Source organism: Trifolium pratense, linkage group LG2 (genome assembly GCF_020283565.1).
Source record: "Trifolium pratense cultivar HEN17-A07 linkage group LG2, ARS_RC_1.1, whole genome shotgun sequence".
Taxonomy (NCBI): Eukaryota; Viridiplantae; Streptophyta; class Magnoliopsida; order Fabales; family Fabaceae; genus Trifolium; species Trifolium pratense.
In genome coordinates this window covers 17,769,302-17,796,024 of record NC_060060.1, presented here as the reverse complement: position 1 = coordinate 17,796,024, position 26,723 = coordinate 17,769,302, and the positions used below count along the sequence as shown (strand labels likewise).

The following is a 26,723-nucleotide window of genomic DNA, read 5'->3' as shown; positions in this document are numbered from 1 at the left end:
CAAAGATACGGAACACCAACATTCCTCGTGAGTTCACCTGAACTTTTGATTTTTGTTTTTGGTGAAATTAATGAGGTCTCTTTCTTAACCAATGTTTTTAGTAACACTTTGATTTTGATTGGACACGTGTTGTGTAGTATATGCAAGTTGTCTTGTGCTTTTTGGCCTTATTGTAGTTTCCAAACGAAACATTGTCAACAATATTTGTTGATATTTTGCAATATTATTTTATGATGATGATAGTAATTTCACTCTTCACTTAGCTGAAACCAGTTCAGTTCAGTTCAGTTCAACTCAACTATGCCAATTTTGGGTTTTTCTTCTCATTTTCTTTTTCATCTTCCAAAACCCATTTCACTTCCTCCTCTTACTTGTTACAGGTCACACTCTTCACACTTTCATCAATTCCTGTACTTTACATTCTTACTTTTAAAAGGGTGTCCTTAGATTCCATCTTTGAAAGCTCCTAAACTAAAAAGTTGTCCTTTTTTCTTTTGCATGGATCATTCATAAGGTAGATTATGAATTTCTTTAGAAAATATAAAATTGAGGTTTATTAGAATTACCAGAAAATTTTAAACAATATTTTAAAGTTGAAATTAGCTTTTAATTGAAGTTGTGTTGTTTTTTTAAGCACGTTTTAATTTATAAGGGATTTTATATAAATGAATAATCATATAAATGTATTTTAATGGAAAGCTGTTATAAACTTTAAGCTAATTTAACTTGATTTTAGATAATTCTTCTTGTTTCATTTTTGTATAATGTGTTTTTCACTTTTCAGGAATAAAGGAGATGTCAATAGTTTCCATGAACAGAGGTAACCTTCATTTCTTTTTAATTGTATATATTAGCATGTTTCACACATGAGGCTATAGTTGGAAACTAATCTAAGATTCTGTATCTTAGGTTAGAGGATAATAAAAATGATGACATGTCAAAGGTATGTTGCTTTTGTTTCACATATGTTGACACCGATAAACACGGACACCGGATACGACACAGACACTAACATGTCGACACCGATAATAATTTGAAAAGTGACATAATTCAATGTAATCATGAGTGTCAGTGTCATATCGGTGTCCAACACCGGAACATGCCTAATCTGAGGAGTGTCCGTGCTTCATAGCCAGAGGATTAAGACCAGAAAATACGCTGTGTTTTTTACATTCCCCTTTTACTCTTTCTATCCTAATTTCTCAAGTGTTTCATTTCATTGTTTTCTTATTGTTGTTTTTATCCCTCTTTTTTATTTTAGTCATTATCTCATGATGACAAGAATGTGAAACATGATAATATTTGGCAATTGTTCAAAGAAGCTCAGCAGAGTTAGTTCTTTCACCTCAGTCATACTTGTTCTTTTGTAGAAGAATGTTTAGTAATTTTTGGTGTTTTTTTCTTATTTCATGCAGACATACTATACTTAAACAATCAACGCCTTAGTGCCATCGAGGAACTCAACAAAACAAAGAAAGAAAAACAGTCCCTACTCGATAAGATAAAGAAATTGGAAGCAGAAAAAGATGAGACTGCTGGTAAAAGTGATTGTAGATTAATGCTTGTTATTGCTAAATTGAACTATATATCATTTTTCATATCTTTGCTGACAGAAATTTAAAATTAATTTGATTTTAGCAATAATATGTTATAAGTATACAATTCATCACTATGATGATTAATTGAACTATTGTTTCTGTTTGTATTTTGTAAACCAGATAATCTATCAATTTGTTCCGAATTGCTGCTTCGAATAGACTCGATGGTCCTTGGCAGCGTGATTAACCCTGCAGAGGCATCTAACTTTAGAAGTTTGGTGTTAAGCCACAAACTGAGTGTGGCTGATATCTTTAATGTCATCTCACATAAAAGAGATTCTGATCTTCTCCGAGAACTTCGTCACTTTTCAGATCAAAGCAAAAAGTAAATCATTCCTGCTGTTAAGTTTATTTTTTCACATATAAATGCCTTCGTTAAGTTTTCTCGCTCTTCATTTTTGCTTTCATTGATCGACTTTTTAAAATCTGATTGTTATTCTTTGTATCAACTTCATTCAGGAATGGTTTTCATGTTATTCACATTTGCACAGAAATGACACCATTGGTCTCTAGAGGATCTGTAGCATCATATGTAACCGGCATATCTCGCGCACTTCAAAGAAAAGGCCACCTTGCGGAGGTTATATTGCCCAAGTAATTAAGAAATTAGTGCCTTTTATCAGTTTCCTTGCTTCTTCTTCGATTTCTTTCAATTAAATATCAACCAAAGTATGCATGAGAATTGAGATACCTAAGCTATTTGTGGTCTTTATGAATGACTTTTATTCTATATTTCTATATTAGTCTAATAGTTCCATGATATTTATAATTCTTAAATTTAGCTGTATCTAACTACCATGTAGGTATACATGTTTAAACCTAGATGAAGTGCAAGGGTTGCGTGAAGTTAATGTGGAGGCTTACTCGTATTTTAACGGTCAATTACATGGAAACAAAATTTGGACCGGGTTAGTGTGGCTTTCTTTTCCGATTTAAGTACCGTTGGTCTGCATATAAAATAAATGTCAAATAATATGTACTAGTGGTTATAAAAGAATTAACGAACTTTGTAAAAAAAAAAAAATTAACAAACGTAGTTAAAGATAAAGTTTTATGTCTTGTTTCTTGTTTAAAATCTACTGATGTTGCTTTCCTTTATACTTACCCTTAGTGTATGACAGTGTTGTTTATGGCATTGGAATCACTTTGATCGAGCCATTGGACTATTCATCCTTTTTCAGCCGTGAGATGATATATGGTTACCCGGATGATTTTGAAAGGTAAATGAAATCCTTCTTCAAAAGTGTTTTTTTTAGCTTGACAATATATACTTTGAGTGATGCTACTGCTGCAATAAAATGGAATGAATTGGTTCACAAATTTCAAAGGTGAAAAGAAAGAAAGAATTTTTTTTGTTGATAATATCAACATGTGGAGGGATCAAATTACGTTGGTGTATAAGACGTTAATCATGACGTACCTCAATGATATATGAAATGATTTTATGTTTTTGTAAGAATCTACAAAGATGGTATATATGATATAATCTATCAATCCAATGTTGAGTTTTGTAATACAAGTATCCGGTAGAAAGTTATTGGGTGATGTAACAATACTCAAGTAATACACCATGTAACTTTATCGCTTTTCTATCAAGATACTATTTTAGAACTCATTATGACCATCTATTTTGTGAACTAAAATTGTGTTCAAAAAGCGAAACAGAAAGGATATTCTGATTAGCTGGTATATATTCTGATGAGTGAGTGGAATGTAAAATCTGATCAAATTACAGTTTTTCCTCTATAAATTATGTATACAAAATTGTCAACAATCTTGATGTGAAATCTTCTTCTGTCAGGTTCTCTTACTTTTGTCGCGCCTCACTGGATTATATAGTAAAATGTGGGAAGCAGCCTGACATACTGCATTTACATAACTGGGAAACTGCCATTGTTGGGCCCCTTTTCTGGGATATATTTGTTAACAAGGTATCAGTTCTTAATTTCTTAATTTTCATAATTTTAATCTGTAAATCTTTCAATTGTTATTTTCTATGAAGTTCAGTTTTTAGTTTAATCTTAGAATGTCATGTCATTGGCTACTTGCTTTCTGGAAAAGCCATTGATGTAATGAATAAGTTCATATCATTGACTCCATTTCACCTTTTCTTGGTATTGTCTTGGAGCTTATCTTCTGCATATTTATTAGAATCAATTGATTTGTGGTTTGGATCATATGGTTTGATACTGTCAACTAGCTAGCATGTAATGAAGACTTTGAATTTTGCGATACATGTATGAATCAGTACAATTGTATCACTAATATGAATCGATGATTTGTTATTTATTTTCTTTCATGCTTTTCTTTCATCAATTCTCACTCATCAAAGAATTTAAAAGTCTATTGAGCTTAAATTGAAATGACAACTTTTTGTCTTTTGTTGAAAATAAAATCTGTAAAGTTTATTGTACCAAAAAAAAACTGTGAAGTTTATAATGTTGCATTCAGTGAGTAGGGACAATTTAAATAATGAAGATTAGGGTATTGTCACATAAATCTATATCGCCACTTATTCTTCTGTTTCTGGTTACACTTATAAAAGAAACAAAACTTACAATATTCTCAATCATATGTTTGTTTAGGGACTTGGAGGAACCAGAATATTACTGACATGCCATGACTTCAATTCACAGGTTAGTTGCACATGTTTCCATATTGGATATGCTCATATGCACTCTGTATTGAGTTTTCGTAATCTTGACACCTCTTCCAGCTGATTTTTTTTTTGAAGAAGCTCTTCCAGTTCCAGCTGGAATTTGCTTCTAATTTGAAGGAAAATTCCATTTAGTTTGTTTCGGAGTTAATGTTTACATTTGATAGTGTGACTGTTGTAATTATTGGATGTGCTATATATGTTATAGGGTATTGAGAAACCAAATAAATTGGCCTTATGTGGACTTGATCCTTCGAGTCTTCATCGCCCTGACCGTCTCCAAGACAACACTAACACACAATTTATCAATATTTTAAAGGTGTTCTCTTACTCTTACTCTTCTATTCTTCTTCGCTCCTCATGATTCGGCATTTACTTGTTCGATAACACTATTTGCCGCATCGCAATGTTTTTATTTCTTTGAGTCTGCCTTCAAATTTGCAGGGTGGAGTTGTCTATTCAAACAGGGTTGTCATAATGTCATCTATCCATCCAAAGCACTCAATTGTTCGTAATTTGAGTCATGAACTGAAACCTACTTTAAATGATCATGAGTAAGTATGACGCTGTAACATTTTAGCGTTTTTCATATCTTGTTTAAATGTTTGATAAAGGGTTATTTCTCTTTTTCTTGAAAATCAATATTAACACGGTGTTATACTACAAGAGCCTGTTTGGGAGAACTTATGAAAACAACTTATGACATGTCCATAAACTGTTTTCAACCTATTTACACAAACTCTCCAGGATAGTTTATGAAAATAGCTTATAGTTTATGTGAAAACAGTTTGGTTTTATTTTTAGTTATAAAAATAGTTTATACATAAGCTTTTATATGACAAGTTCTTATGCTCTAAGGAATTAATTAAATTATTTAACCAAACATGGCCTAAATCCTTTTCCCTCTGACTTTTCATTAGTATTTAAAATGGAGAATGACATTTGGTTGCAGGGACAAGTTGACCTTAGCTCCTTATGGATTTGAGAAAACAACATGGGATCCTTCGACGGACTATTTTCTTCCAGAAAATTTTAATGCTGAAAATATAAATGGAAAAGCTGTTTGCAAAGTTGCATTGCTGCAGCGGCTAGGGTTATCTGGACATTCTTCTATTATTCTTGTAAGTGGCCCAATCTATTTGAAACTATAACTTTTACCAAAAATTTGCATGGTTTTTTACTTAGCTTGTCTGTTCATTATTCAAATTTTTATCAGGTTGGATGCAATTTTCCAGAAGGAGCTGATATTGATGAGAAAAAGATGAAGGATATCGTTTTGAATACTAAGCAGCATGTCCAGGTTTCCATCTCTACTAAACTTATAGTTACAATGCTTATAAGTTATAATTAAACTTCCTCATTTACTGATATAATATAAAAAGAGAAGCTCTAAAAACATAGCAGTGTGCATATGAAATTTTAACCGAGGGAAAACATGATTCTTATTGGTCTTCAATGTGGTGAATAGTAAAAGTTCGATTTGGTGGAGAGATTTAAATGCCATAGTAAGTTTTTCGAGCCAAGGGAGAGGGAGATGGTTTGAGGAAGATTTAGTTAGGATGGTGGGGGAATGGTAGAAAAACTTTATTTTGGAAGGACCCGTGGGTAGATGGAGATATTTTGAGTAACCTTTTTAGGCTTTATGACTTGTCTATTGATAAAGAAAATAAGGTAGCTGATATGCTGGTTGAGGAGGAGGGAGTTAGGAGGGTTAATTGGAGATGGAGAAGAAATTTATTTCAATGGGAGGAGGAGATGGCAGAGGTATGCAGTGGTTTAGTTCTTAGTGTAGACAGCAAAGAAGAGGATGAAGATATATGGCTTTGGGGTGGGGAGAGATATTCAGTGAAAAATGCATATCTCTATCTTACGGAAGGCGAAAAGGAGGATCAGGGATGGGCTAAAGAGGTGTGGAGTTCAATGATTCCGACGAGAATGTCGATTCTTGTGTGGCGGTTATTTCAAAACAGATTGCCTACTAAGGAGAATTTAAGGAAGAGAGGGATTATCGTTAACTCGTTTTTATTATGTGTAGGAGGTTGTGTTAATGCTGAAACTGAAAACAATCTATTTTTTAAAAATCCTATTCAGTTTCAAAAAAATTGGCTTTGTTTTAATAAAATTGGCCCTCCTTTGCTGTTGCAAAAAAAAAAAATAATAAAGAGGAAAAAAATGTAAGGAAGCCACTTGTGAAAAGGTAAAAGTTCATATGGACATTGAAAAAAAATATGGTTTCCTTATAAGCCATATAAAAAGTGAATAAAAGGTTAATATTTGAAGAACCAACGGTGCAATATGAGAGTGCTAATGTTATGCTAACAAGTGACACCAACGACATAAGCCGAAATTAGTTAGGTAATTTGGTGTCCATATTTTTTCCATGCACAAAGCTCAAACCAGCCGAGACCTTACTTAAGGGATTCGAGTTGAGTTCCACTTGGACCAATGTAATGTTTGGTTTGTGAGTTTTTTTTTTTTTTTTGAGGAAAAAAATGGTTGGTTAATCAGTTTGGTAGTTTCACTATATAGGAAGCACAAAAAACAATTAATTTAAAAAAAATAAAAAATTGACAGCTGTGGGATTTGAACCCACGCCCTTTCGGACCAGAGCCTAAATCTGGCGCCTTAGACCACTCGGCCAAACTGTCTTTGTTGATAATGTTCTGTGCCATAATATAGATATATACTAAATAAAACGCTTTTCAATTGTTTTTTTGTTTAACACAGGAAAAAAATTAGATGTGAAATCTTTTATGGTATAGTTATTAATAAATGTAAAGGAAGTCTCTCACTCTATTCACTTCTTAATTTGAATGTATGATGTCCTTAAGATAATCACTTTTAATACGTCTCCCTTTCACATTTTATATGTCTAACTCGTAGTTTGGTCATTTTATTATGAGCATTGCTATATGTCCCGAAAAATGAATTCCCGAATATCACGAATTGACTATTAATTGGATTGAAATCCTAAAACACGCTTAAGTAATACTCCGTACTAAATTTGCCACTCTCACTTTATTTTGTTTCCACTTTCCACCAACCTTCTGCAACCTTCTCTCCTTAAAACCAACCTCTCTGCTTGTTCTCTAATCCATTCTAGAAAATAAAATGCTTCCATGCTAAATTTGTTTTTTATGTTCAAAGCAATAGAATACCCTAAAAGAATTTCTATGATTTATTTGTGTTTTACCAGAAAAGAGTTTCTATGATTAACCATAGTTATAGAGAAAGACATAGCCCAAATTCTCCAGTATTAAACAAGTTCTATAAAATATTTTTTGCATCCCCTAGACTGACATAGGAACTAAGAAGTGCATGGTGAGTGTGTTGGGAGAGATGATTTTTGCATCTAACAAATTGTGGATGAGGATTAATTGTTTTCGGTGGATCCCATAGTGTGACGGTATGTGAACTGTGTAGACATTTTGCTGTGTTTACTGTCAGAGGGACCAAACACGCAATTCGTGAGTTTTCGGGAAAATAATTTCGGGACATCTAGCATTTCCGTTTTATTATTCCAGAGGATTTTTTTGTTTAGAACCAGTTTTGAATGATTAATACTTTTTTCTGCAGTTTATATTTATGGAGACCAGTGAAAGACCAACCTTGAATCAGGCACTAGAATCACTTCAGAAGGAACTCAAGGTTGCCCCTACACTATCTTAATTTTCATTATTTTTTTAAATTCCTAGCGACTGGTTGCATGCCTGCACAGGCATCTAGTATTGATAACTTCGGCGAATCATGTTATTTCTGTCATTGTTACTTAGAACGAACATTTCAATTTAAAACATCTCGTCATAAAGATGCATTATTGTGATAAATATTACGAAGTTTTTTTTTTTTTATTGACAGTAAAAGGCCTATCTCATTTCATTCAAAATAACATCGGAAATACATGTTGATATATTGATAAAATTATGGAAACTAGCTAGAGATGTAGCCACGGGCAAGTTTATGGGCGACTTCATTCGTTTGTCTCCTAATGAACTTAACATGAGAGTTCACAAGACTTGTAGCTAACATAGTCCTACAATCACTTAAAATATGGCCAAGGTCAGAGTTGTAGGTTCTGCTACTGTCCACTACTCTTTTGCAATCCATCTCAAAATCCATGTCTGTTATTTGTATTTCACTCACCCAATTCAAAGCTCTCAACAACCCCATAGCTTCCCCCCACTTTGTTGCACATTAGAGAGAACGAAGCGTCGATGTTACATTTGTACCATCCGAAACTTGGTTTCTCCCAATTCACCTGCAGGGGCACCGATTGTGTGTTACTAACATGAGGTCGTTACTAACATGAGGTCGAACCTGCTGTGCTTGACGCCAGCTCGTTATTAAATGTCGAGCTCGTTCACACACAGTTCAGTTTGAGTCTTTAGTGTTTTCCCACACTTGATTATTGCGACGTTTCCAAATGCTCCAAACCATAACACCGAACATCTCTTGTTGTTCTCGGTTAAGTCTCTGCAAAATGGATAACAAGTTGTCTGTGATGTTATTATTAATATTCAGGCCTGCACTGATTTGATTCCATAAATCCACTTGCTGCCAATAGTCGATACTACGCGGACAAAGAAAAAGCACATGTGCGCTGTCTTCTTCACTGTTGTTGCAAACAGCACATTGCAGTGGCCATTGCACTCCCCGGCTGATCAGTTTAGGTCGCGTGGTTAGCACATTACGGCCTATCGTCCACAATAAGTTCTTCACTTTCGGCGGAATTTTAGCTTGCCATATGAGTTTCCAATTTCCTGCGGTACCGGATAAATTTTGACTGCCAATATTATTTATGCAGAACGTATACACGCTACGTACCGAGAAATTGCCGTCATGTTCAAGTTTCCAAACTAATTTGTCATTACGCACAGATGCAAACAGAGGGGTGTTAATAATATGTCTGGCAGTACTGCTATCAAAGATACCATTGATCTTAGCAGTGTCTGCATTATTGATGGATTAGGAATGGAGATACCTTTATTAAGCCAATTTTGCTCCCATAAATTGATATGTTCTACTATACCAATACTCCACTTACACCCACCTTGGACAACAAACTTAAGAGTTCCAAATACTCCTCAACACATAACTTGGGTTATGTCCAATTCTTGCCTCGACGAAATCACAATTAGGAAAATATCTAGATTTGAATAATTTTGTGATTAGGCTCCCTGGCTTTGTGACTAAATTCCAAGCTTGTTTACTGAGCAAAGCAAGATTGAAGGCATGGACTTGGAGGTTTTTAAATCCCATTCCACCATGGTCTTTGCTCACGGAGAGACGCTCCCAAGATAGCCAATGGAGAGCGCGTCCATTGTTATTGCTATGACCCCACCAAAATGAATTGAGCATTTTTTCTATCTCTTCAATTAGAGTGTTTGGAATAAGAAAGATGCTCATGACATAAGTCGGGATGGATTGCAATATTGATTTTATCATTACTTCTCTGCCGGCTTGAGAAAGATGTCTGCTACTCCAGGAATTGATTTTTTCCAAATTCTATCCTTTATAAAAAAAATTGTTTGACAATCCTATCCTTTATAAATTTAAAATTAGCTCTTTTGCTCCTTCCTATCATAGATGGGATACCAAGATACTTACCAGTTCCAAGGACCTGAGTTACGCTGAGTTGGTTTGCTATAGATTCCCGTACCTCTGCTGGGACGTTTCTACTACAGTAAAACTCTGACTTTTGGAGATTAATAGCCTGCCCCGAAGCTGATTCGTAGACAGAGAAGATGTTCTTTAAAACAGTTGCTTCAGTTTTCGTTGCTTTGAAGAACAAAAAGCAATCATCTGCGAACAAGAGGTGAGAAATTATAGGAGCATTCCTGCAGATCTTAACTCCATGTAAGTCCCCTCTATTTTCAGCTTGTTTGATGAGCGCCGACAATCCTTCTGCACATATGATAAACAGGTACGGTGATAGCGGATCACCCTGCCGTAAGCCTCCGCCTGGGACAATTGGGCCAACCTTTTGGCCATTGAAAATTACTGAGTAATCCACCATTTCGGCACATAACATAATCCAATCAATCCACTTTTGAGAGAAACCCATTTTAATCATCATGTCTTTCAGGAAAGTCCAATCCATGCGATCATATGCCTTGCTAATGTCCAGTTTGAGAGTTGCTTCCCCTTTCTTGCCTCTGGTTTTGGATTTCATGAAATGAATGATTTCAATGGCTGTCATGGCGTTATCGAGAATAGATCTTCCCAGGACAAAGGCTGATTGATTGTCTGATATACACTTCGTAAGTATCGGCTTCAGTCTGTTTGCAAGAACCTTTGCGACAATTTTATAAAGAATATTGCACAATGAAATTGGTCTCCAGTCTTTCATTGTTACTTGAACCTCTCCATTTGGGATAAGGGCAATATTTGTGGAATTAAGTTTCGGAGGGAAAGATCCTCACTCTAACCAAGAACAACCAGATTCGTAGATTTTATAACCACATAGGTCCCAAAAATGTTGATAAAATCCGGGGTTGAAGCCATCGGGCCCTGGACATTTATCCGCTTCCATCGAGAAAATTGCTTCTTTAAATTCCGCCATGGTAAAAGGGACAGTGAGAACATTGTTATCCTCTTGAGTAATACTCGGGTTAACTGCATTGAGTACCATCGTGCGCTCACCTCTTTGTTGCTGGAATAAATTAAAAAAATAGTCTTTACCTATCACTTGCATTGCCTTCTTGAGAGTTGCAGACATTGCCATGCGAATCCTCTAAGTGCACAATCAGATTCTTCTTTTTTCTTGCTGATGCAGTAGCATGATAAAAGCGCGTATTCAGATCACCATCTCGATACCAAAAGGTTTTTGCTCGCTGCTTCCAAAAAAGATCGTCCTTAACGAGAAGAAAGTCAAGCTTCTTACAAATTTCGTTGTAGTAATGAAAATTTGTCTCGTCAACATAACTTCTTGCTGCCTCCAGCTTGCGTCTATACTTCTCTATATCTTTTCGTGTTCTATGACAGTTTTCTGCACTCCACTTCGACATCCCGTCTGCACAATTATTCAGTTTCTGCATCACTGTTTGATCTTCACTAGAGTTACACTGCTGATGCTTGAGTTGCTTGAAGTTTGGTTCAAGAAGCCAAGCTTGCTCAAATTTGCGTTCCCAGCTAAGAAGTAATGGGTTAGTGGTCCGATGCTGTAGTTGTAAGGCACTCTAGCTTTGCATCTATAAACAGGTTACACCAGTCAACATTTGCCTAGGCTCTGTCTAATTTTTCTTCAATTGCTCTAGCTGTTCTGAGGCTTTTAAACCAAGTGAAAGGATAGCCAGTCAACTCTATGTCGATCAGACCTGCATCTGTAACGGCTTCTCGGAAGCCATGAATAAGCCATTCTGGGCGATCAGTGCGTCCACGCTTCTCATCCAAGGAAAGGATGTCATTGAAATCACCTATTATGCTCCAAGGGAGCTGAGATGTTTGAGATAAATGATGGAAAAAATTCCATGAAGCTCTCCTCCGACCTCCTTCAGGGAAGCCATAAAAACCAGTAATTCTCCAGTTGCCCCTAAGATCATCCACTATTTCAATGTCAACATGGTTCAAAGAATAATTCATGATTTGGCACTTCAAAGTGTTTTTCCAAAGAATAGCAACACCACCTCCTCTACCTTCTCTATCAACAGTAAAACAAAAATCAAACCCCAACACATTTTAATTCTTCTATTTTATTAGCATTTGTCATAGTCTCATACAAGATTATTGCATCCGGTTTATAAGTCCGGGCTAGGTATTTTAAATTAGGAACTGTGCTTGGGCTACCTAAACCCCGACAGTTACTGCTAACTAGACTCATTTTTGGGCAGGCCTGGTGTCCAGGTCCCGCCATTTCAGCAACCCCTGTAGCAGCATGTTCAGTGTCCACTTGCATATCATTCATGTTAGAAACCTTGCATGTGACATCATCTTCGTGTTCCAGCCCTTCTTTATCTTTTCTTGGTCTTTTTTTAGGTATTACGAAGTATGTTATTGGAAGCTCAATTGATAATATTTATTTAGCCTTGTGCACCACTAAGACTGCCATTCCATTCAAATTTTCAGGATGATGATAATATTAAATTTGTGCGTGCATATGATGAAGCTCTATTGCATCTATTATTCGCAGGATCTGACATTATACTGTGTCAATCATTTCTTGATCCTACAGATGAAACCCCTGTAAGTCAATGGTTTGGCTATCAACACAATTTACGATATATATCACTATGACGTCCTTGATTAATATAGTCGATTCCACCTAATGGAATAAGACTCAGTTGTTGTTTTTGTTCAATGACATGTAAATTGAATCATAAATTTTTTTTTTAAAAATTGAATATGTAGCTCAAAGCTTTAAGGTATGGAGCAGCTCCAATAGCAATTGGCCCCGAGGCTCACACAAACAGGTAAAAGTCCATAAAAATATTTGTGACTGCATTTTTGTCCATACTTGTATAACACTAACATCATTGATATTTTCTAGGGTGATATCTTTTGATAGGAACTTCATACACCATGACCAAGAGGCCACTAAGTACTCAAAGTTAATCAACAATACCTTTGGAAACATGTCACTTGACCTTGCCATTGATGAAATTGTATGTAATTTCTTGTGCTTTTTCTAATTTCAGTTTTAGTCTATGCTTTAGAGAACTCATTTTGCTCAAATGATCTACGTATCACTGTCACTTTAGTTGAAGTCATGTCTAGTGTCTGACATGTGTCGGTGTCTGATACATACTTGTGGTGACATTGATGATTTAAATATCGATTTTGATATGATGCAGAGGAGTAATCCATCAAAGTGGAAGAGAAGAATAATGGACGCAATGGCACATGATTTATCATGGGATGGTGAATGCTATGAAGTTCATGTGGCAGCTTACTCAGCTATAAAGAATATGTGAAGTGGTTGTCGTAAGTCATTACCTAGCTCCGGTTGAGGCTCCAATATAGGGGTGTAAAGTATACTTCCCAGCAAGATTGGGAGAGCATATTAAGAAGTCCTAATTAGCACTAAGAAACAACTCACAAGTGCAACCAGTGCTTGAATTTGTTTGTGGCGAGTGAGTGAATTTGTCTGTGGCGAATGACTCTTGTTAGCATATTAGTTATTCATTCTTCAAAAGGGTTATCCTTTTGAAAGAAATCTCTCCAGATTCTAGCGACTCTACAACTATCAGCTCTACCACTGTCGGCCCTAAACCTTTTGGCTTTACATTTACACAATCACCTCTACTCTACACCAACCAGTCAACTCATTATGGTGAGTCAACACCATCTTTTACGGTCTCTATAACTTCTGTTGTTACTTGTGGTGTTTCTGGTCTATATGTTTTTGCTACTTATGTACCACTTATCTCTACAACAACTATTGTAAAACATGTCCAACACACCTTCTCCTCAACCTCAACAATAACAATGTAAAACATGTCCAACACACCTTCTCCCCATCAAACAAATAGTGTATAAACAAAGCCTATTTTTTTCAGATATTTTTAGAAAAAAAATAAATATGTTAGGGTGTTTTAGAGTGTATCTGCACCTAAGTAGCTGAACAAAGATATTTTTGTAAATTCATAGAGTGTGCGAGAAAATGAATAAGATGACAATAAAAAAATCATTTTTTTAAGGACTAAAATAAAAAATTAAATTCGTTAAATATTAATATTAATTATTTGATAATAAAAAGTTGTTAGACTTTTGAAGTGAACGATTGTACATGTATCTTGAAAGTTTGGAACCGATGAAAATGTTAAAAGTTTGTTTTCTTTATTGAGTTAACTATTTAGTGACTAGACCGAAGCAATTTAAGCGTCAGAAAATGAAAGAATTATTTTTTTTTTTTTATAGTACTTCCTCTGACCTTAATTATTACTCTATTGCTCCTTTTTATTTATCGTTTGGGAATCATGCGCACTACTCATATAATCTAATTTGATCGTAATTTTTTACTAATATATAAAAATAAATGTTAACATATAAGATGATTAATTTGTCTCGACGAATATTTTTAAATTATAAAAATTTTATAATTCTTTTATAAAATATAATTAAAGATATTAGTGAGTGTAGAAATTTAAAACGACAAATAAAAAGTAAAGAGATAACCAAATTATCACTTTTGATTGGATAATTAATATAACTAGTTTATAATTAATTTAGTAGATAGCTGCCAATGATTCCCGCATATTCGATGTATGGACTTCAAATCAAATTTACAAATTGGAGCGGTGTGGTCTGTGGTGTGTGGGTAGAGACTCATGATTGCGTAACGATAGAAACAAACAAACTTAAATTCAACACTTACTTCAAACTATTTATTGCTTTTTTTTTTTTTTTGTTTCAATTCTAAATATCTCTGCCAACCAAAATGGTTCCCAAATCTGGTCAACCTTCCAATCCTTCTTGGTTTACCCCCAAAAGGTCCCTTCTTCTTCCTTACCCTAACTTTTCCTTTTCAATTCATTTCTATCTTTACAATTTCCAATAATAATAATAATAATAATAATTAATCTAATCGTGATTTCAGGCTTCTTATAATATTTTGTGTCATAAACTTGATTAATTATGTGGATCGTGGAGCTATAGCTAGTAATGGTGTAAATGGAACTCTTGCAACTTGTACTGATTCTGGTGTTTGTACTGCCGGTTCTGGAATTCAGTATGTTTCACTATTATTACTCTCTAATTTTGTACTATTTACTTGCTGTAATTATATTTTAACATTGTAATTAATTAACTAATCTATCTTATTATGGAAAAAAAAATCACATTTCAGGGGAGATTTTAACTTGAACAATTTTCAAGATGGAGTTTTGTCATCTGCATTTATGGTTGGACTTTTAATTGCTTCTCCAATCTTTGCTTCTCTTGCCAAAAGGTTAATTAATTGCTTCATTCTTGCATTTTGCATAAGCTGCTACATGCTTTCGACCGTGACGTCTAAATGTCTATATGATATTTTGTTTTTACATTGTTTGATAGTAGAGGTTAATATTTGTGTTGAGTCGGTCAATACAGAGCAAAATATTCTAAAATAAAGCATAGGTAGCTTAGAATGAGATTAAATAGTTGTAAACTCCGTGTTTCGCTTTTAATTGAATGATGATCTGATGCGTTATTGTGTTTTCAGTCATAATCCATTCCGGCTTATTGGTGTTGGATTGTCTGTTTGGACATTGGCAGTAGCTGGATGTGGCAGTTCGTTTGATTTTTGGTCTATTGCAATATGCCGAATGTAAGGGGATATTTTAGTGCTTTCGACTTTTGAATGCCTTCACCATTTTCTTATTTTATATGATGAGTCGAGATTGACAGCATTTTCTTTCACAGGCTAGTTGGTGTAGGTGAGGCTTCCTTCATAAGTCTTGCAGCACCATTCATCGATGACAATGCTCCTGTTGCACAGGTTTGACTTATTTCTCCACTCCCGTTCTGAATTAGTTAAAGATGTCTCTTTATGAATATTGAACGCAGAGTTTCAGCTGTATATTGTTTTTATTGATGACAGAAAACTGCATGGCTTGCTACATTTTACATGTGCATACCAGCTGGAACTGCGTTGGGCTATGTTTATGGTGGATTGGTAAGATTACTCGCACAGTTTAGCTGTGTTAAGATGTTTTTTATTGTTTTTTATTGTTTATTTTGGTTGGTGGTGTGACTTAATTGTTTTCTTTCTGTCATTAACTCGTGGCAGTTTTTACTATACCTGTTAGCTGTGCAGTCTCATTTCCTTGACTGTGTGTGTATATCTATATGTCTATATCTTTAGATATGCGTATGACCTTGTCATAGAATCCCAGTTTTAGCAAATGGGTTGGATCATCCCACCCATTTGCTAAAAGAAAATGAGATTTTTGGGTTGCCTTGCCACATTAGCATTTAGCATCCCCATCCATTTGCTCTTGATAATCTGATGTCAAAGGGAATAACATCCCAAGGGAAATTGGCATAACAATTTACTTGCCAAAGCAATGTTCTATTAAACCAATTTGTGAAGACCCAAACCCCCTTCTTTCTCAGGATAACATCATATCTCCCAATTCACCATGTGGTCATGTTTCATATCTGCAACACCTGACAAAAAGAGTAATGTTCGTAAAGCTGAAACAGAAAGAGAGAGAGATAAATCAGAAATCTCCTCTTCCTTTTTCTAAAAGTGAAATTGTGCCCCTAGCAAACTGTGAATGAAAGAAAACAACCTCTTTCAAACCCATCACTTTAACTCTTTCAGTGGACCTGTATTGCAAATGCAAATGAAACTGCTCTAGAAATTGAATGGCTAAGTACATCCATGGCATACTTGATTGAAAAAGAAAGGACATAGCTTGAACCATTTAAAAAATAGCCGGGTTATCCAGGATTAACTATAAAGAATGGAATTCTGCATGAGAACTATTGAGTACATTATCCACGTTTTTGAATTTATTATGTAAAAGGAAGGATATTCGTGAAAATGTTTTCAGAAGAAACTATTGTTTTACCCTTATATAAGCTACTGGCAAGTTGCGAGCTCAATGCTCATGCTCAGCTCGTTTATTATTACATAAGAAGGCTCTATGTATAGTCAACAGTACCTTACCTTGAACATTATTTACTGCAATAACGAGCCAAGCTTCAAATAATGTTGTATAGGTTGGAAGCATATTTAACTGGCGGGTTGCATTCTGGTCTGAGGCAATTTTGATGCTTCCTTTTCCCATATTGGGTTTTTTAATAAAGCCTTTGCAGTTGAAAGGTAACCATTTATTCCGTTTGATGTGTTTCAGAATGCACTTAATCTTTGTACCCAAAAAAAAGAATGCACTTAATCTTACTAATCCTTGTAAAGTAACTCACTATCTAATTTTTAATAATAGGTTTTGGTCCCACAGAATCCAAGCAGACACTAACATCTATTGAAGCAAATGTTTCAGAAAATGGAGGTATCTCTAAATCTTACATGGACCACTACTTTGTTAATTTATGTTATATATTTTCATGGGTATCGTTTTGAAATTACGGGGAACAAAGGAATTTAGGGCAAATTCGGTTTCTGTTTTCATTTTCAATACACAAGTGCTACCATGTTTTATATTTTTTATGTTTTGTATGAGAAACAGTGAATTTTTTTCAGTCCCTGTTCAAATATTTGAATACAAAAAACAATGTGAAAATAAGGGGGTATTTTTGCAATTAAGAAATGAACAGATAGTGGAAATATAAACCAAACAGACTCATGAGAAAATTCAAAGGCTGGACAAAATTCGCTAAGATAAATTTAAATTTTGAAAAAATAGTAAATACTAACCAAGATAAGAGGATAGGGTGTTCTTCTTCATATAAAAATAAGCGAACATCTTACATTTTTTGCAGCTGGGTGTATCTGTTACTATTTGAATTTCTTTTGTTGAATGTATAGGGATTGTAGGCTGAAATCAAGTTTTGCAATATGTCTGGTTTTCAGTCAAAATCTGTAATTGCAGTGAATGCAAGAAAATGCATTGCTTTTATAGTACTTATATGATATGTTGTTAAATGCGGCCATCGTGGCCGCTATCGCGTAGGTTTTTAATGCTATTTTTCATCTTCAAGGAAGATGTAATGTGTTAGGAAATCATTCAAAAATTAGAATAATTGTATGTATTTTTAATATTTAAAAACTTTTTGTTGCTTGCCATCTTATCTTTGTTTGCCGTTGTATGGTCAGTTTTTCTTGTGTTACTAAATAATTTATATTCTCAAAGTTAAAGGTTTCCCTTAATATATAGATGATGGCATGCGTGCTGAAGATCAAGCCTCTATCAGAGAATCTGGGTGAGTTGTTCTGTTTCCTTTGATTTTCTGATTTTATCAATGCTTCTTGCTTCTGATGTCAAACAGAGGAAAACCCAAAGACCTAAGCAATTTTCTTTATAATGCACAAAGAGAGGAAAACCAAAATAAAATTAGCAGCAGAATTCAACTCTCATTACACTAAATTCAATTGTTTACTTAGTGAGATAGTGATCACTGTCACTCGAAGCTACCAGTGTGTACTTCGTTGTTTATTTAATCTTCGGCGAATAGTCAATGGCCTAAAGTTTCTTTGAGCTTATAGTGCAATTAACATAACTTTTTAACTTCGAAACAGTAAATAATATGGCTATATTTATAAAATTAAAACATTTCACACAAAGCAGTTATGGCAGTGACACTATTACGGATTGATAACCTTGTCAAGACTCAGGTCAGACTGAAAATGATAGTATGCAGGCAGACGTACACGTACAGTTAGAGAAAAAAAAATACACATGCACAGATATATATATATGCATACTCACATGCATGACATACTGGAAATGGGATTCTCTCCTATTAGACCAATGCATTGCTCTTGCTCTTAATATTGCTGAAAAGAGCTTGGTGTCATTACATATTAATCACAAATGCCCTCACTTTCACCCAATCCTACTTTCTAATAGATTTTTTTTTTTAAATGTTTTTGCATATTATGGTTAGAAGTCCGTTTTACACTCATGATGAGTGCCCCTTCTAAAGTTCGAGTAAATTTGAGACCTCCTTTATGATTATGGTCAAAATAGATCGGTGATCCTGTTTTCATTATGTGATCCAAGTGATTAATCAAAACATTTTTTCCCTCCATAATTTTGTTAACCTATGATTGTTTCAGGTTAAAATCCAAATTGTGGAATCAGTTCGCCAGATTCTCAAAAGATATGAAGGAGCTTTTGCATGACAGTGTGTATGTTGTAAATGTTTTAGGTACTTGTGCCTTTCCCTTAGCTTCAGATAATAAACTTTCTCTATTTGTTTCTGGAACTTGGCTTATTATATAAAATAATGGAAACATTATCGTGATAGTTTTACTGACCATAAATCCCAATAAATTGAATAAACTTTCAATTTTGAGCATTTCAAGATGGCATTGTCAATTCCAAACCATGTTATTTTGTTCTTACTTAAGAATTCAATCATTGCCAGGGTATATTGCATACAATTTTGTCATTGGAGCTTACTCTTACTGGGGGCCAAAAGCAGGATATAGTATTTATCATATGGTACTTTTATATGTTTCCTTCAATAATTTTATCATATTAAATAAATATTGTGAGAAATTATTACAAAAAAACCTGAATCCAAATTATTATTTTTTTTAAAAATTTGGTTTTTGAGAGTACAATGGAGTTGATTTATCTATCTACACAACCACAATTAGTGGAATCAGACTTGGTTGTTGCTTAATATTATTTGTGTTAATGTTACCTTTAGTTTTGTACAATTCCGGCATTACATTTGGGAATGCACTTGACAGTTCTTTTTTAACAGAGTAATGCTGACTTGGTGTTTGGAGGTGTTACAATTGTTTGTGGGATTTTGGGGACTTTAGCTGGAGGCGTGATTCTTGATAAGATGAATTCAACAATCCCAAATGCTTTCAAGGTAAACATTGTTCATGACATTTACATACAATGTAACAAGTCAAATAACTCATGAATCACCCTGTTTGTTCTCTGTTAATTGATTGAAAACCTAGACTTACAAAGGTGGCATATTGCTTGGATTTAATCATTTAAAATATATCTCCGTTCTTGATTCCTGAATTTAATTTCATCAGTTGTAGCAATTTTTTTACCTTGTACATGAGGCTTAGTCATCCACATTGTATAGACATAATAAACACGTGTGTTTGTGTGTATCTCTTTGATTAAGATAAAACAAAGATAGCTAATGAATTTTTATCCTTATTTATTTTTATGGAAAAGTTCCAAGTTTCTGTAACTGTTATGAAAACATTTATAATTATTTATCTGTTCTTGGAGACTGTATTCTGTTTTATATTTAAATAGTAGTTAATTTTTAAAAAGAAATATCTTGTGCATCCTTGTCTTCCTTCACATAAATATGATTAAGTTTATATATGTAATTACGTTCAAGCGGCATCTGTTTCCTTACAAATGATCATATTCCTAGGAATGATATTCTGGGGAATACCATTAAACTATTATTCCTAGATATAACATACAAATGTGTTTGATAAATACTTATCATTCCGAGGAATGTTATTCAAACTTTCAATTCAAAAAAAAAAAAAGTATAATCAAATCCTAATTTCAAATATGAAATAACTGACAAATTTGAATAAAATTAAATATGATCTAATCCTAAAAATCAATCTTAAAATTTCAAATCTATACCGATCCTAATTCAATAACAATTAAAAGAAAGATAAATATACTAAATGACAAAATTTTGTCCAAAACTTGAGTGGACGCTTGTGTTGTGACAGGAACTAGAACGAGATCCAAATATGTTTCCTTTGAGATGCTCAAGCCATCAGTTATTGTTGGAAGAGTTAAAAAAATAACTTCTACTCCATGGAAATATGAGATTTCCACCCGCTATCATGAGAATAGAAAGTGGGAAAAACATTGGTAAACTAGATTCATTGACAAATAAGATTTTTTTTGTTTTTTGTGGAAAATGCTAACATGTGCCCTTACAGAACTGCATATAGTAATTCTGTCTCAAAAATCGTGTAATCAATTTCTTAAAAGTACAAAAGTTACTTTTATCAATGCAAAATTTCTACTTTTGAATTCTTTAACATGTGTCCTTAGGGCACAAGTTAGCAAGCCCCGTATTTTGTTACAACTTGTACCAAACATGGGAATCCTCAAACTCTGTCTGAAAATAATTTTAAATTCCTTGTAAAAAACACACTCCAAGTTCCTTTGTAGTTTTGTATAGTATTTTGCTATGTCCCATACTTGGCATAACTGTTAGAGTTGTTGCCGTATAACCGGAGGTCGCGAGTTCAATTTGTGGGTTTAGCCTCTTTCTAAATGCAATGTTGGGCTGCTTGCAGTAAATCTTTTATAGGTTTAACTAGTGTTGTCAATTGCAGATAGCAGAAAATAGTGGTTGTTTAAATTCCATTATGCAATAGTGTTGTAGCCGCTATCTGACAACATTTTGTACTAAACAGTGTATCGCAGGACAAAAGCAATTTGTTAAAATTCAGCTATGCTATAGCATCTCTGGCCACTGTTTAACAACATTATTTAACCCTTCCTCGGATCTCACCATGGAGAGATCATTATGGCACCGGATTGTTCTTTTTCAATCTTACATGGTAATTTTATTCTATGTTGTTTAATTCATTTCTTCTTTTGTTTTCTTGTTACAATTGCAGCTTCTTTCTGGAGCAACATTTCTAGGGGCAATCTTTTGCTTGATTGCTTTCCTTTTCAAGGGCTTGGCTGGTTTCATTGTCTTCTTTTCTGTGGGTGAACTGCTGATATTCGCCACCCAGGTACTTTTATGAATCTAATTGCTGGATTACATTTTTTATCTCTTAAAGTGTTTGCCCGCTTTTTTATTTGTATGAAAGTTGGTTTTGTATTGGATATTCTGTTGAGATTAGTGCATACTTTTCACTTCATGGATGAGTTTACGGACAATTCACTTATCCGTTGCATGAATAGACTAAATAAAATTGCAACTATAGTCCAAACAAATCTGTTTAGTCTATTTTGGAGTTCTTTCCTTAAATTGTCCATTGCCTTAATTTGGACTTGGTTATTGCTTTAAGGGTGAGAGAGACTATATAATTTCTTTCGAGAGGTTGCAGACGATCTATAGCACAATTGTATCTTGGCTTTAGACAGACATCTTACTTTAGATTGCTTGATTCACTCCACACTGTGGAATATGTGTGCATTGTTTAATTAGGCCTGTCGCTCTGTCATTGCATGGACTAAAAACAATAGTAACATTCATTTCTCATACCTTTTAAAAAAATTATTCATTTCTCATACAATTATTTGAAAACAGGAAGTAAATAGAAAATGTTACAGTTTTTGTATTTAATAATGAAAACACTGTATGTCTACTAACCAAATGCATTCTCATTTGTTGGATATGCTGCTTCCAGATTTCCTATAATGGGATAATCATTGTTTGATAGAGATCTCAATCATCTGTTCATGAATTGATATTATTTTTCTGGATTCTATTCTTATTTTATTGATAGTCTCTCTAGTTAATACTTGGTTGATGATATAGTACTATTTTTGCAGGCTCCAGTAAATTATGTTTCTCTCCGTTGCGTAAAACCAAGTTTGAGGCCACTGTCTATGGCAATCTCTACTGTTTCAATCCATATATTTGGCGATGTCCCTTCCGCACCACTCGTTGGGGTCCTGCAGGTTGCACCTAATTTCCTGATATTTTTGTCATGTTTTGGTTAATTTTTAACTGGATACTACAGATAACTACCAGCTAGTATACATGAGTTTTATAAGATGATTATTTTCATTCATAGTGCTCTGGTGAAGTTCACCTAATCTACTCTGAAATCTGGCTTTAGTATGATATGTAATCAGACATGAGTTTTGCTTTTTCTATTGACGTTTTATTATCAATCCCATCCCATGTAAGTTGTAGGATACGTGTTACACCTGCTTTAATTTCTCATAATACTGTTCTTTTAGCCGTGTCTTTCCCTACATACCTCTCCTGTTGATGTGAAGGAGTTTCGAGTCTTAGTTTGCTAAAGTAGAAGATAACTAGTAATTTTTCCCTTTGAAGAACTATTGCGTTGCAATGATGTTGGAAAAATTAGTTGCGAGAACCACACTGATTTCTGTTTGGCATTGTGATTTAGCCATCATCCTGTTTTGCGGACTTAATATTCTTGCCATTATTAAGCCTTTTGCCTTTATTTATAGTTTAATTTTAAGTATTATCTCAACTCTAAGCACCTTATTTTTCCTGCGCAGGATCATATCAATGACTGGAGGAAAACATCTCTTTCTCTAACATCAATTTTCTTCATAGCTGCCGTAATATGGTTCATAGGTAAGTGCCATCATATTCATCCCTTTCTTTATTGCACGAGAGAAGCTATACGTCATTAATGGAAAGAAATGCCAACCCTGGCCACTCTTTGATGAGCACACTTTGTAATTAACATGAAGATTGAACTTTGTTCCAAACTTATGTGTTACAGTAGAGATCAAAGGTGATGTGCAGGTATATATACCCCTAGCTTGGTATATAAATTTGCTTGAAAACTGATCATTGTTGGTTGGCCACACCAACAATTTGACAGTGACATCAAGAAAACTCGCTACTAATCACTTGAAGAAAGTTTATTATACTGTTGAGAATTGACATATAGCTGGATTATAATTGCTTAATCGTATGAATTCTACAGGAACCTTTTTGAAAAGTGAGGATCTGTTTAACAAAGATGATGAAGACGAATCAACCACTGCTCTAATAGGGAAAACGAAGCCATTGCTTGAAGGGAGCAGTGAAGCTTCCAGTCACGCCTAATTTCTCGCCACTTTTATGACTAAGCTTACAATTTGCAAATGAAAGAAAGTATCCTGGTTTATTTATCTTTTGAAGAGGTAAAATCAGTAGCACTTTTTCATAATCAGACTTATAGAAAATTGTCGATGCTGCTTTTGATACTTGTTGGTAAAAAGGATATTGGATAACTTTTACACGTCTGGAGGAGTCTGCAGAATTATTTTCAAGTCTTGTAACCACTAATCATGATCAAATTGTTTGCATGTAAGTATTGTAATTCTCAAGTCTTGCCATGAAAAAGAAACTAGTAGTGGATATTTGTTATTTCATTCCATGTAATTATTGTAATTAAGTACTGACTTCAGAGAAAATGAAAAACTAGCACCAGATATTTTCTGCTGGAAATGTGTACTTGCTCAAAGTTTCTTGTTTTCTATACAATTCTCCAAGCTTTCAAGAACAATCAAAATGCTTTCTTATTTTTTTCCGTCCAAGGTTAAAAAGTGCACGAATATGTTACTCGAGCCATGCCATGAGCAACCATGGAACACATGGAAGAGCATGTCATTGCACATCAATTCTTTTAAGAAAAACAGTTTAAAAAACAATTCTATTCTAAAAATATACCATCATCATTTTCTCAAGTGAGGAATGAACTTCAAAATCTGAAGAATTATGGAATAAACATGTCATGAATATAGTAGGAAGGTTAATTTTTATTGAACGTTGTTAAACGAAATTATGTTTGTATTGTTTCGTAACAACGTTTTTGTATTGAAACATCTTTATGAAGTGATTGAAAACAAAATTTGGAATATTTCTGAGGACTAAAACCTTAATTAACTCATAAAAAAAATATGTTATGTACTTAAGTGTATACATATATCTACATAGGTGATTAAAAATTAGAAAAAATTATACTCAGCTCTCCAAACCAAAGTCTACTAAAATGACACTGACACTCCTAATTTTAAACTTTGAACTAATCTCCTTTAAATTTACATTAAACACTTTTCTTTTCTATTAACACCATTAACTTTTTTAGAGTATTTTTCATTAACATTTAATGGGAAATCTTAAATTACTGGTGGAATGGCAAAAGACAAACCTTTGTTGTTGAATATGCCATTGATAGCTAATCCACTAATGTCATCAACCAAATCCAAATATGAGCAATCTTGCATAACAATGTAATCTTGCATAATAATAGACAGACAGCTATAACACCATATTCAAGATATTTTATATGTAATCTTGCATAACTATGTAACATGCATATGTAGAATTGTACGTGTAATAAGTGCAATTAACACTATTATTCATTTACGGTCAATGCCAATTTGAATGAATTGTCATTTTAGAGAGCGTGAAGCTTCAACAACAACCAGGCTTCTAATTATATTAATCTACATTACACCATTCAGAGCTAAGCATATATACCTAAATAATTGAAGTAGCATCCCTAATTTCTTAAAAGTTACAAGTAAAGATTTGTTCAAATGCCTTCCTCATATTATTAACTTGATCACATTAGTGGACTAACTACCAATGGTGCATTTATAGGAAGATTGTCTTTTCACATTAGTGGACTAACTACCAGTGGTAATTTTTTTTTTTAGAAATTTATTTTGAATTTCATACATACTAATAAACGATCATTATACCACTATGTCATCTTATGCAATTTATATACATTTTGTTTCAATGGTATAAAAAATAAGGTATCCCATATTATGTTATTTATTTTTTATGTTATCTATTTTTTCAAGTCAAGTCTCCAATCATAAAAGAGTTGATGGAATTCACTCAAGACACTTTCATTAGTAAATTTTTTTTTGTTATAATAATCATCAAAATATTAATGTACTGGGCGAGTTCCCTGATCCAATTGGCCCCACCACACACCCCAATAGGGTTAAGACGATCACCCCGGAACGGATAAGTCCAATCTAGGGGTTGAGCCAATGGATATGTTCCCTTTTATAGGCCACATGGGCCAAATATTAAGGAAAGCGGGCTCAATCACTCCTCCTATTAAGGTCAAACAGGTAGACAAAAGGGTCTATATATATATATATATATATAGACCTATAGCAATTAGGTTAAACACTTCTACATACACAATATACTAAACTCTAGCTTATTATTTTTGTTGACTAGACATTCTCGTAAATAATCTTATAAAGAACAATTAACATTATAATTCTTTTTACATAAAAAGTTAGATATATTTTCCTTTAAAAACAAAAAGAAACGTGAAAGTCATTTTGGGGCTCTAAAAAAAGAAAAGGCATTGCGTTTGATATTGAAATTGGTAAACCAGAAAGAAAAGAAAATAAAAACACAAAAAGGGTTATAGACATAGTTGGAGCCGTCACTGTAGCCTAAGTACCTAACATAACACACTTTTTTAGTTGTGTTATTTGAAAAGTAACATGTATGTAGTCTATATTTGTACCATATACATGTCTTTTTTTTTTTTATTTTATATATATATTAATTAATTATAAATAGGGCTTTCAGCCTTTCACCCGAATATACATTTAAATTTTTGTTGCCCTATTATAATTATGAAATTTCACCGTATTAATTGTAATTAATTTCTGTTGAATTTTTTTTACATGAACAAGATTTAGAAATATAACACTTTTTTTAGGCAACCATCTAAATCAATTCTTTATTGGCTATATTAATATATAATATTTTATTTCTGTTTTTATCCCTTTTATTTTTTATTCTCAACATTTTTAGGAATTAAAAGCACTCTACCGCACTATTAAGGTTCATTGAATAATAACCTATACATTCATAAGTCATAAACATCAATCGTTCAATGAATTTTAAAAAAAAAAATCTATTATTATAATTTCTATAATTATAATAATATAATAAGAGAAAAAAAAATATGTACTGATAGTGTAAAATTATTTTACACTGACAACCAATAACAACCATATATTCGGCCACATCACCCTCCACATTCATCGTATAACATGAAAGATTGATGATTTCATACTTGATCATCGTGTAAAATTATTTTACACCGTCTAATTAAATTCATATAATAATTAGCTGATCATTTATTTTCTCCCTAAACACACGTTGTGATAGGCACATCAGATGATATGATATAAAACAAAACAAGGTTGGTCGAATTCACA

General features: G+C 33.6%; 2 protein-coding genes and 1 non-coding gene across 6 annotated transcripts; 2 read left to right on the top strand and 1 right to left on the bottom strand.

Annotated features, from left to right (window-relative positions):
* The first annotated feature begins 47 nt into the window (after positions 1-47).
* Positions 48-13,814, top strand: LOC123904935 (probable starch synthase 4, chloroplastic/amyloplastic). 3 transcript variants are annotated; one of them, XM_045954537.1, is made up of 20 exons: positions 48-380; positions 785-820; positions 910-943; positions 1,262-1,331; positions 1,416-1,538; positions 1,719-1,923; positions 2,058-2,192; positions 2,402-2,506; positions 2,720-2,818; positions 3,400-3,529; positions 4,184-4,234; positions 4,463-4,573; positions 4,699-4,808; positions 5,207-5,375; positions 5,471-5,554; positions 7,831-7,902; positions 12,319-12,435; positions 12,601-12,662; positions 12,740-12,854; positions 13,044-13,814. In XM_045954537.1, the coding sequence occupies exons 1-20, from the start codon at positions 301-303 to the stop codon at positions 13,161-13,163; spliced, it is 2,028 nt and encodes a 675-aa protein (XP_045810493.1). In that variant the 5' UTR covers positions 48-300; the 3' UTR covers positions 13,164-13,814. The 3 variants fall into 3 exon arrangements, with proteins under 3 accessions (XP_045810493.1, XP_045810494.1, XP_045810495.1); XM_045954538.1 differs by lacking the exon at positions 48-380 and adding an exon at positions 383-514; XM_045954539.1 differs by lacking the exons at positions 48-380; positions 1,262-1,331 and adding an exon at positions 390-514.
* TRNAL-UAG lies at positions 6,823-6,902 on the bottom strand. The gene has a single exon. It is a non-coding gene; the product is annotated as a tRNA-Leu (tRNA).
* A 621-nt stretch (positions 13,815-14,435) lies between the features above and the next one.
* Positions 14,436-23,967, top strand: LOC123904936 (probable sphingolipid transporter spinster homolog 2). 2 transcript variants are annotated; one of them, XM_045954540.1, is made up of 16 exons: positions 14,436-14,682; positions 14,789-14,920; positions 15,038-15,139; positions 15,392-15,496; positions 15,592-15,667; positions 15,770-15,844; positions 16,897-16,999; positions 17,121-17,186; positions 18,012-18,057; positions 18,914-19,005; positions 19,225-19,301; positions 19,570-19,683; positions 21,437-21,556; positions 22,323-22,451; positions 23,025-23,103; positions 23,462-23,967. In XM_045954540.1, the coding sequence occupies exons 1-16, from the start codon at positions 14,630-14,632 to the stop codon at positions 23,581-23,583; spliced, it is 1,491 nt and encodes a 496-aa protein (XP_045810496.1). In that variant the 5' UTR covers positions 14,436-14,629; the 3' UTR covers positions 23,584-23,967. The 2 variants fall into 2 exon arrangements, with proteins under 2 accessions (XP_045810496.1, XP_045810497.1); XM_045954541.1 differs by lacking the exons at positions 21,437-21,556; positions 22,323-22,451; positions 23,025-23,103; positions 23,462-23,967 and adding an exon at positions 21,230-21,430 and having other exon boundaries at positions 14,504-14,682.
* The last annotated feature ends 2,756 nt before the right edge of the window (positions 23,968-26,723 follow it).